Below are 12,341 nucleotides of genomic sequence, written 5' to 3'. Positions count from 1 at the left end.
ATATATATATACATGTATTATATATGTTATACATTATATATATTATATACATTATATATACTCTGTGTGTGTATATATATATACACATACACAGATACATACATTTATTTTGGACCAGTTCACAATGATTTAGAGCTTTTCTTTTAATAGTCTTTTCTGTACTTTCCATTCTTTATGCTCTTCAAGGTTCAGGCAAAATATTTCCTACTGACCTCTCTTCTAATATAACCAGCTCTTTCAATGCTTTGCCCAGTTTGCCACTATTGAGTTCTTAATTTCAGTTACTACATTTTTTCAGTTCTAGAATTTCCATTTCAGTTCCTTTAAAAATAAATTCTAGTACTTTGGTGTAATTTTCTCTCTTGTTCTCTATTAATTGAGTATTATTAACAAGTTATTTTCAAATTTGTACCTGATCACACCAATAACCATGTCATTAGTGAATTTGTTTCTGTTGTCTTTTCTCAGTTAGTCCTGTTGAGTCTTTTAATGAATTTTAATGAATATTTATCATTGTATATTAAAAGTTTTAGAAGCTCTGAATTATCTAATTTTCCAGAGAGGTTTTATTTTACCCTCTGACAAGCACAAGGAATGGTAGCTGACCTCTTGTCTATGTCCACTCTTAGAGTGGAGCTTCCCAGGATCTCAGTCGAAAGCTTATTGTGTTGTTTGGAGCCCTTTCTCTCTGGTGGCTCCTGAACACCAAACTTTCTCTCTCCTGTATCTTAAGACTACCATAACTAATGTCCTACTTTTCAGGGGCTTTCTTATTAGCTTCTTGTCCTCTTGTCCTACACAGCTGAGGAATTTGCTGAGTGTCAGACTCACCTCGATTTCCACCAGGACTTGGCCACTGTTTCTTACCCAAGTTCTCCTTACATAACAAAATAGAAATTCCTGCCTGTGAAAGTTCCTTCTCTCATTTTTCCTAAAACTTCACCTCAGAATCTGTATTAAATTAGTTTAAATAATTCCAGATGGCTTTCCATTTGTGTCTTATTTTTAATATCCAGAATGAAAATTAGATATTATTCTCTTAACTTTTTTCACCTTGGTGTCCTCAAGTCCTAGTTGCATTGGCAGCTACAAATTTTAATTTTTATGTCTGCAGTCTTATAAAATTTCCAAAGGCTCTATTGGAGTCTCTATCTCCTGGCAGCATCTATATGCCAAGATTCTCAGCCTTTTGCCCTGTGTGAAGAGTAAGACTGGCAGCTGCCCCAAGGGTTACAGTTTGTAGAATGTTGAATTGTCTTTGGTTTCCTCCTCTCTAGGATCTCAACCCTTCAATTCTTGATAATCTCAGCAGCTTGCCAGTACTTCCAAATTGATTTTTAATTTAATTTTACCTGGCTTTCTAGTTCCTGGTGGGACCACTGGTATGCCCAAGCTTCGCCATCACAACCTGAAACTATGGTTAAATTTTAATATTTTAATAATTTTATTTTAAAAACCAGTTAGTAAAATGTGAATGGAAGAGTAGTGAGTGTACATACAATAAAAATTATACAAATGATAATAAAAAGCTATCTCTCCTGTGTTCCAATCTTACAGTCTTTTTCCCTGGAGGCAATGTAGCAGTTCCTTATGTATCCATAATCACGTGTACATATGTACATGTACATATCAATTCCTCTTGCTAATATTTTAACTTGTAATTATGAATTGCTACAAACATGATGAAAGGAAAGAAGAATATAACAGAAATCCTTATACCCACAATCCAGGTTTAAGAAATGTTAACATTTTACCATGTTTCTTTAGATCCTCTTTTTTTCTTAAGTAATAAACTGGTATAGTATTATTGAATCCAATTTAAAAAACATTTTTACAGTTCTTTTTCCATTTAGTATGGTTTTCAAGATTTATCTTGACATGTGCAGATCCCCTTTATTCATTTTAATTTATGTATGGCATTCCTTTGATTACTTCCCTGCCAACTCCCCTTGTTTTTTGTTATTTGTTTAATCTTTTTTACTTAAATGCTAATGTATTGTACCTTGTATTTTGGACTTTTCATTACTCACAAAACCTCTTCATATTTAAAGTATGTGATATGAAGATTTATTTTGGATTCCTTCTCAACATAAGGAAAACTAAAAGAAAACAAATTATACTGAGGGACAAGTTTCTAAGAGTCTTTAATGTCATAATGTTACAGTGAGGTTTATATAGAACTTTCATAATACCTTTGATATGTTCCAGGATTTATAAATAGTACACTTAGGAAAAATATGAATTGGCTTGACTCAGGCTTCTTTACCTAAGTACTATATATGTAACATTTTATATGTAATATAATGTAATTAATATCAGTATTTCTCTTTAAAAATGTTTCTTGTTTAATTCTTCTACAGACTTCACTTGAGAATGTGTATTAAATTAGCTGAAGTAATTTAGTTGCAGACAACCTTTCTTTTCATCTTTTCATTTAATTTAGCAAGTCATTAGATACTTCAAGAATGGCAATGTACATTATTCCCTTTTATTCCTCCTTTCTTTAGGTCTGCAATATTTTGGTTGCATTTAAATCAGTTAACATTTATTGATTCATTTTATGTGCCTAGCACTTTGCTGAGTAGTATTATGGATAATAATGGAAATAATGGCCCACATGGAGGCAAAAATTTAATTGAAGAGAAATAAATTGATCATTAGACCATACTGGAATGCTAATGTGTGAGGTGAGATTCGGAGTGGACCATAAAGGATGATGAATATTTGACTTTGGCAATCAGGGGAGGATCTTTATGAACAGAAACTCAGATGTGAATACAAAATAGGTGAAGAATGAAGAGTTTAACCATTTTATAGCTCAGGGTATACATTTGGGATAATGGGAAATTAAGTAGAATAGAAGGAGGTGGTCATCAATAGTCAAGCAAGTTTAGGATTCATGAAGAAGACAAAAAGATGTCCATATCAATTTCAAGGAAGTTAGAAGATGTAATCGGTGATTTAGGAAGCTGAGTGGATCAGAGCAACAGGTGGGAAGGTCAACTAGAAGAGTTTTATATAAATTTGGAAAACTCATCTTAGATATTAGCCTTCAAAGAATGCCTGTGTCCTTTGGCACAGTAATTATATTTCTAAGACTTGTAGGAAAATACTTCAAAATGTGTGGTATCTGCAGAGCAGAGAACTGGATCATGGCAACATTTTGAAGTAATTTGGTTGTCTTTCATGTGTTCCTGCTTCCTGGTACCTTTTTCCTCCAAATTCCATTGAGTCCAGGGGTGGGGAATTCTCCTGCAGTCTGAAACAGCGATTGAATTCTCCTGAGTTGAAAGAAATGGGAGTGCTTGGAGTCGACACATTTTCTTAACCAGGGGCTTCTCTAGAACTCTACAGGTTCATAGATGAGCTGCTGGGGTTTGTGAATTTTCTGAAATTCTGCATAAGATTTCATATTATATGCATTTGTTAGACAGAGTTTCAGATTCTGATAGAAGTCTGTGACCTTATCCAAATTTATGGCATTGCTTAACGATTTACTTCCTACAAGTCTTACTTCTTCAGAAACTGCTGGAACCAAGTAGAAAGAAGATAAGTGATTGTATTATGTTGAATCATATAAAACTGCCAATATTTAATTTGGCCATTTTGGACATAGAAAATTATCAGTTTTATATGACCTACCCTGATATATTTTTAAATAATTTTTTTGCATTTCTTAAATGTAATGGTGTTCACTTTAGGAGTGTAGGTTTTAGCTAAGCAATATATGTTCAACTTTGTGTTTAAATATACTTATTTACTTCAATAAGGTAATTGAGTTCTGCTTTTATTTCTTCAGTTTCTACAGTCCATAAATTTAATTAGGTATACCTCAGAAGTATTGCTGGTCCTGTTCTAGACCACTACAATAAAGCAAATACCAAAATAAAGTGAGTTAGATGAATTTTTTGGTTTTCCAGTGCATATAAGTTATGTTAATACTACACTGTAGTCTATTAAAGTGTGCAATATCATTATGTCTAAGAAAACAATGTACATATCTTAATTGAAAAATACTCTATTGCTAAAAAAAATGCTAACCATCATCTGAGGTTTCAGAAAATTGCAGTCTTTTTTCTGGTATAGTGTCTGGCCTAGATATTGATGGCTGCTGAGTGATCAGGGTGGTGTTTGCTGAAGGTTGGGGTGGCTGTGGCAATTTCTTAAAATAAGACAGCAATGAAGTTTGCTTCATACATTGCCTCTTCCTTTCACAAAAGATTCTCTGTAGCATGTGGTGCTATTTGATACCATTTTAGCCACAGTAGAACTTCTTTCAAACTTGGAGGCAATCTTCTCAAACCCTGCTGTTGCTTTATCATAAGTATACGTAATATTCTTTAAATCCTGTGTTGAAGATTTCAATCATCTTCAAACCAGCTTCACCAGGAGTAGATTCTGTCTCAAGAAACCACTTTCTTTGCTTATCCCTAGGAAGCCAATCCTCATCCATTCAAGTTTTATCTCATGAGATTGCAGCAATTCAGTCACATCTTCAGGCTCTTTTTGTAATTCTAGTTCTTTTGCTATTTCCACCACATCTACAGTCACCTCCTCTTCTTGGAAGAAGAGTAGGAATCAACTTCTTCCAAACTCCTGTTAATGTTGATGTTTTGACCTCTTCCCATGAATCATGAGTGTTCTTAATGGCATCTAGAATGGTGAATCCTTTCTAGAAGGTTTTCAATTCACTTTGCTCAGATACGTTCAGAGGGATTACTATGATAGCTATAGTCTTATGTACGTATTTCGTAAATAATAAGACTTGAAAGTTGAAATTACTCCTTGATCCATGGGCTGCAGAATGGATGTTGTGTTAGCAGGCATGAAAACAGCATTAATTTTGTTGTACATCTCCATTAGAGCTGTTGGGTGACTAGTTACATTGTCGATGAGCAGTTAGATTTTGAAAGGAATCTTTTTTTCTGAGTAGTAGGTCTCGGCAGTGGGCACAAATGTTCAGTAAACCATGTTGTAAACAGATGTACTGTCTTATTCCATAGAACACAGGCATAGTAGACTTAGCATCATTCTTCAGGGTCCTTTTAAGCTTTGAAGGCAGGCACTGACTTGTCCACTCTAGCTATGAAAGTCCGAGACAGCATTTTCTTCCAACTAAAGAAGGTTTTATCTACACTGAAAATGTGTTGTGTAGTGTAGCCACCTTCATTAATTAATTAACTAGATCTTCTGGATAACTTATTGCAGCTTCTCCGTTTCACCTTGCACTTTTATGTAGTGGAGGTGGCTTCTTCCCTTAAGTCTCATGAACCAACCTCCAGTAGCTTCAGACTTTGCTTCTGCAGCTTCCTTATCTCTCTGAGCCTTCATAGAATTGAAGAAAGTTCAGGCCTTGCTCTGGATTAGGCTTTGGCTTATGGAAATGTTGTGCTGATTTGATTTCTGTCCAGAACACTGAAACTGTCTCCATATCAGCAATAAGACAGTTTTGCTTTCTTAACATTTGTGTGTTCACTGAAGTAGCATTTTATTGCCTTCAAGAACTTTTCCTTTGCATTCACAACTTGACTAACTGTTTGGTGCAAGAGGCCTAGCTTTCAGCCTATCTTGGCTTTCAGCATGCCTTCCTCACTAAGCTTAAGCAATTCTAGCTTTTGATTTAAAGTGAGAGATAACGACTCTTCCTTTCACTTGAACACTTAAGGGGCTGTTGTAGGGTTATTAATTGGCCTAATTTCAATAATTTGTCTCAGGGAATGGGGTTGCCCAGGGAGAGGGAGAAAGATGGGGGAATGGCGGGTCTTGGAGTAGTCACAACACACACAACATTTACCAGTTAAGCTCACTATTTTATATGGGTGTGGTTCATGGTGCCCCCAAACATTACAATAGTAATGTCAATAATCACTGATCATAGAGCACCATAACAAATATAAAAATAATGAAAAAATTGGAAATATTCTGAATTACCAAAATATGATACAGAGACAAGACATGATTTAGCAGATGCTGGTCGAAGTGGTGCCATGCAGGGTAGCCATGAACCTTCAATTTGCAAAAAGTGCAGTATCTCTGAAGCTCAATAAAACAGGGTATGCCTGTATTAGGCCTAGTGCTAGTATATTTAGGTTTCTGCTGTGGTAAAACAAGGACAGGGAAATTATGGAAAGAGAAATGAAAGGGGACCTAAAAAAGGTATACAGTAGAGTATAAAAATGGCAAATTGGCTAAAATTGTTCCCTAAGTGGAACTCTTGGATAATTTGAATTCTCAGGCCTGTCTGGCTCCAGGGTACAAAGCACCACGATGGGTCTGTCCTGTCTGTCGTGTTCGCCATCAGCACGGGAGGGCAGAGCAGTGATCTAAACGCCACTAGTTTGCTGTTCCATTAATTATATTGAGTTAATCAGAATTTCTTTGTTAGAGCATTACATTTCTTCAAAATGATGGATTATATGACATGAATGTAGTTGGCAATTAAAACTTTGAGCCAAGAAAAAATTAACTATGAGCCACTTCTTGGAAAAGTCAGATAATCACCAATAACACAATTCAGCTTGAGGTTTTATTCTTTTCTTGGTTTGTTTTGTTTGTTTTCTGATTTTCACTATCCTTTTATTTCAATTAAGCAAAAAAACAAAATATAATTAAAATGAAACATTTTAAACCTAATCTTTTTCTTTTGTAGGTTGCTTTCTGATTCTAAACAGCTCAACATTTTAAGAAAAGCAAGATCTTATATAAAACAGAGAAAGTATGATGAAGCAGTAAGTTTGTAGGCCTATGAGTGTCATTTTGGTTTTGCGGGGGCGACAAGGTGTGGTGATGGAGAGCAAAGTGGACAGGCCTGGGAGCTTTCCTGACCCTTCAAGGAAGGGTTGAATTTCCTAAGTAGCTACTTTAGCCATGGACATACTTCTCTTATTTCAGATAATACTGTTGGTGAACTTTTTAAGGTTAGCACTGGAAATGAACAATTGCCATTTTCTATAATGAGAAAGTGTTTCAAGTTTCTGTCATCCTACTGATGCATAACCTTTTAGAATACGACATATTTGTATATTTGGAATTATCTACACACTGTGAGAAGTCTAATAATTCACACTGAAGCTTTGACACTTCCCAACAGCTATCCCACTATGTTTTTCATTATTTTTCTCTTTAATAAATGGTCATATAATATTAAATTAGGAAATAATTCTATTTTTAGTTTCTAAATATGCCTAAGCAATGCCGTGCATTTCTAATGCTTATTTTTATTATGGTTTTAATATGGTAAGCTCTTTTCCCCTAAAAACATTAGGCCTTTTTAAATGATGTTTTATAACTGGTTTAGGTAACCTGATAGAAGAAAGTAAAAAATGATATAAATGTATGTAGGCATCTCTGCGTTTTGGAACCTATGCTAGAGAGCCTTCATTCTTTTCATGTGTCATTATTAGGTACTTTCCTCAAAATGAATCATCTTAAGTCACTATACATATGGTAGGTAGTTCACATTTAAAATGCCTTTTCTTCCTGAAAGTTAAAAGTTCATTTTATTCAGGAATTTTTCTTTTATTTTGTGAGAAGTTCAGACAATTAAAATCTGTTTTAATCCATCATCTGCAGTTACTCAGTCTAATTTTAATAATTTTCCTTCCTTTGAAACTTAGGTTTTCTCATTCTTTCCATGTAGCAAGTCATATTTTCATTTCTCCATAGGTCTCCCTCTGCAAGGAGCTGATTGATCTTGCATTGGAAGGATTGTCCTATTATCATACTTATGACAGATTCTTTTTGGGCATCACTGTTGTTCTAGGTTTTGTGGGATGGACATCTTATGCTTCTCTATTGGTCATCAAGTCTCATTCCAGCCTTACCAGAGGTGTTAGTAAACAAGTTAAGGTACGTTCAGAAAATATAATGAAGATCCAGATGATGGTGTAAAATCAGTTAAGACTGAGGAAAGAAATTGAATCAGATCAAGTATAATGAGTCATACAATATATACAATGTACTAAGCTAACTCTTGTCTTTCCTTTTCTTTTGTGGTATTGGATCTTTTTTCCTCAGTTATCTCTGTTCCTTTAGTTGGGAAAAGGATACCTTAATAATATTAGCCCTATAACTTAGGAGGGCTAAAAATACAGCTGTATAATTTATACTCTCCTATGACATCAATTGTGCTGATTTTCTGTTCTTATAATTATTTAGCATGTTATAAGGATTCCATATCATTGTAGTACAGATAGTCAGAAAACTACCTCAAAGCAATATATTTAACTTTATTTGGTATTAGAAGTTTAGGAGCTGAAACACAATAAAAGTCTCTTATTCAAAATGTTCCTTTGTAAATAATATATATGTTCTTCTTCAGCTATTCTTACCTTCCTTCAACTTTCTGAAATTCTTAAATACTAATTTCTAGAACTTTTTATATATCCTCATTTTAAGAATTAATCCCTAGTATTTCCTGTACTTTTCAATGTAGGAATAAAACCTCTTTAAGAATACTTCATATAGTAGCAAAAATTTAACAGAACATATATGGTTTTACTACTTTAAAACAGTTTACTCTTTTAGAATATATTGCTAACTGTCATTTACCCGGGAGCATATGCCACTTCCATTTCCCTTATTTCACTCTCTCTAATGATTATTACCATGTCCAAATCCTCTAGAAAGTAATATATCTGGATGGTGTATTATTAATAGTAACAGTCTGTAAACATTTCTAGTGGTAGCTTTTTACAATTTTATTTTTCTGTAATTGAAGAAAGCACAATAATGTTTATTCCAATTTTATAGTGCTTTAAATGCATCTTAAATAATTTCTCTAAATAATTTTCATTATTTGAATGCATTGAATATAGCTAGAACTAGAGTAATTTCTTACATGGTAGGAAAAGAGACAGAAACAACCATGTTGTGGTAGTAGATCTATCTAGGCATTCTGTTTGGTATTTTAAATTTATTTTACCATTTCAAACTCATAACAGTGCTGAAAGTATACATTATAATTTCTCTTTACAAAAGAGGAAACTGAAGCTGTGTAAGTAACCTGCAAAAGACCACTCAGCTAGGATGTGGAGGAACTGAGATCTGAATCCAGAGAAGTCTGTGTCAAACACTGCCTTTTCATATTTGTCCTGATGTTCAGATTATTGAGAAAGGATATTATGTCTTTAAAGTGATGTGTCAAGAGGTTTCATAGCTGATAGTTTCTCTCTTTTCATTACTCTTACAGTGCAGAGAATATTTAAATGACTGTTCAATACAATGGTAGATGCTGTATAGGATATATAAAGAAATATAAAATTCAGATTCTGCCCTCAAGTAGCTTAGAATTAAATAAGTAGATAAGAGATGTACACACATAACCACCTTATCAGGTAGAGGTCTCTACATTAGCCTACATTGTGAAAGACAACCTTAACATTTAACAACTTTAATATATGTTAAGTGTTTAAGTGTGCTACAAAGAATCATATTTTAAATAAAAGAGAATTCACATTAGGTAGGGTAATGATAACAGGAAAGAGTAAATCTTGGTGGAAATTTAACAGACTATGGGGAAAGGATGAGAATTAAAGCAAATTGAGTGATATGAACAAAGGCAGTTGGGAAAATGTATTATTACGCTGGTACTAAGTAGTATTTGTTGAGCCCCACTATTCCAGGACTATTGTGGGTGCTTTACATGTGTTATTCTGTTAAGCTTAACACTACCCTACATTGGAGGTTATTTGCATAATATGGATGGGGGAATTTAGATTCAGAGAAATGTGTTTTCTTCAAGAACACACTCATATTAAATAACAAAACTATCATTTTCTAATACTTAAATACTTGATTTTTCTATACCCTGATGCCTTAAAACTAACAAAACTATCATTTTCTAATACTTAAATACTTGATTTTTCTATACCCTGATGCCTTAAAACTAAATAGTTAAATTTGAGTAAAATGGGAGGTTTGTTTGAGGGACTAATAAGAGATAATACTGACAATATAGATTAGACTAAAGGCCTCAAATGCTAGAGTTTAGACTTTATTTAGTGAAGAAGTTCTTATGTCAGAGTTAAACCAGAAAAACAAAACCAGTAGGACCTATATATTAAGACATTTAGTGTGAGGAATTAGCTTATGTGATTATGGGGTGTAGTTAGGCAATTCCTAAATCCATAGGTCGAGCCATCAGGAAGGGCAGACTGGAACTTCAGGCAGGAGCTGAAGCTGCACTCAATAGGTACACCTTCTTCAGGGAACCCCCCCCATTCTGCTCTTAGAGCCTTTCAAGTGGTTGAATCATCCTGATTATCTAGAATAGTCTCCCTTACTTAAAGTCAACTGATTATGGACTTGAATCACATCTACAAGATACTTTCACAGAGCACCTAGATTAATGTTTGACTGAATACCTGGGGACTGTAGCCTAGCCAAGTTGACACTTAAAACTGACCATGTGGGGCGGGAGCCAAGATGGCGGCGTGAGTAGAGCAGTGGAAATCTCCTCCCAAAAACACATAGAGCTATGAAAATATAACAAAGAAAAATCTTCCTAAAATAGAGACCACAGGACACAGGACAACATCCAGACCACATCCACACCTGCAAGAACCCAGCGCCTTGTGAAGGGGGTAAGATACAAGCCCCAGCCCGGCGGGACCCGAGCGCCCCTCCCCCCGGCTCCCGGCGGGTGTAGAGAAACCGGAGCAGTTTTTTTTTTTTGGCGAGCGCTTTTTGGAAGCCTTAGAGGGACGGGCCCCCGTTGCTGGGGAGGCAGGGTGGCGGGACCGGTGAGGAGGTGCCTGGGAACGGCGCCGGAGGACAAAGAATATCCCGCGTTTCTCCCTGCGAGACCTGGGGGCGGGTGCCTGAGACCAGTGCCTGAGGACGGAGGAGGTCGCGCGTTTTTCCCCTTTTTTTTTTTTCTCTTTTTGGCAAGCGCTTTTTGGAAGCCTTGAAGGGACGGGGACCCCAGTGCTAGGGAGGCACGGTGGCGGGACTGGTGAGCGGGTGGCTGGGACCGGCGCCTGAGGACAAAGAATATCCCCCGTTTTTCCCTGCGGGACCGGTGGGCGGGTGCCTGAGACCGGCACTTGAGGGCAGAGGAAATCGCGCGTTTTTCCCCTTTTTTTTTTCTCTTTTCTGCGAGTGCTTTTTGGAAGCCTAAAAGGGACAGGGACCCCGGTGCTAGGGAGGCAGGGCGGCGGGACTGGTGAGCGGGTGCCTGGGACCGGCACCTGAGGACAAAGAATATCCCGCATTTTTCCCTGTGGGACCGGTGGGTGGGTGCCTGAGACCAGCACCTGAGGACGGAAGAAATCGCGCGTTTTTCCCCTTTTTTTTCTCTCTTTTTGCCAAGTGCTTTTTGGAAGCCTTGAAGGGACAGGGACCCCGGTGCTAGGGAGGCAGGGCGGCGGGACTGGTGAGCAGGTGCGTGGGACCAGTGCCTGAGGACCAAGAATATTGAGCGTTCCTTCCCTGCGGGACCGGTGGGTGGGTGCTTTTTGGAAGCCTTGAAAGGACAGGGACCCTGGTGCTAGGGAGACAGGGCAGCAGGACCAGTGCGCGGGTGCCTGGGACCGGCACCTGAGGAAAAAAAAAAAAAATCGCGTGTTTTTTCTTTTTTTTTTCCTTTCTGTTCCCTCTCTCATTGTTGCTGTTGTTGTTTTGGTTTGGAGAGTGCTTTTTGGAAATCTTAAAGGGGCAGGACAGGTCACTTAGACCAGAAGCAGGGAATCTGGGGATCTCTGGGCACTCTAACCCCCTGGGCAGCAGGGAGCACAGAGGCCCCTTACGGAGATAAATAGTCTCCTGGCTGCTCCCCCTCTAACGGGGCTCCACCATTTTGGAGGAACAGCCCCAGCCAGGCCAAGCCCACAGCAACAGTGGAGATAAACCCCAAAGCAACTGGGCAGGAAGCAGAAGCCCTGTCTGCGCACAGCTGCCCAGCACAAGCCACTAGAGGTCGCTATTCTCCCAGGAAAAGGCTACAAACCAACAAGAAGGGAAGCTCTTCCAGCGGTCACTTGTACCAGCTCTGCAGACTATCTCTATCACCATGAAAAGGCAAAACTACAGGCAGACAAAGATCACAGAGACAACACCTGAGAAGGAGACAGACCTAACTCGTCCTCCTGAAAAAGAATTCAAAATAAAAATCATGAACATGCTGACAGAGACGCAGAAAAAAATGCAAGAGCAATGGGATGAGATGCAGAGAAAAATGCAAGAGCAGTGGGATGAGATGCAGAGAAAAATGCAAGAGCAGTGGGATGAAGTCCGGAAGGAGATCACAGATGTCAGGAAAGAGATCACAGAAGTGAAACAATCCCTGGAAGGATTTATAAGCAGAATGGATAAGATGCAAGAGGCCATTGAAGGAATAGAAG

The 12,341-nt window shown here is 37.3% G+C and overlaps 1 protein-coding gene across 14 annotated transcripts in view; it reads left to right on the top strand.

Moving 5' to 3' along the window:
* Positions 1–12,341, top strand: part of PIGN (phosphatidylinositol glycan anchor biosynthesis class N) — a 114,810-nt gene that overhangs the window by 39,149 nt on the left and 63,320 nt on the right. For all 14 annotated transcript variants that reach the window (XR_012121257.1, XM_073213172.1, XM_073213168.1 and 11 more), the window contains 2 exons: positions 6,650–6,728; positions 7,666–7,848. Coding sequence is in view for 13 of the 14 variants with exons in the window: in XM_073213172.1 (XP_073069273.1) it covers positions 6,650–6,728; positions 7,666–7,848 (262 nt within the window). In the remaining variant the exon portion in view is untranslated. The remainder of the gene's footprint in view (positions 1–6,649; positions 6,729–7,665; positions 7,849–12,341) is intronic.

This window comes from Manis javanica, chromosome 9 (genome assembly GCF_040802235.1).
Source record: "Manis javanica isolate MJ-LG chromosome 9, MJ_LKY, whole genome shotgun sequence".
Taxonomy (NCBI): domain Eukaryota; kingdom Metazoa; phylum Chordata; class Mammalia; order Pholidota; family Manidae; genus Manis; species Manis javanica.
This window is presented reverse-complemented; position numbering and strand designations above follow the sequence as displayed.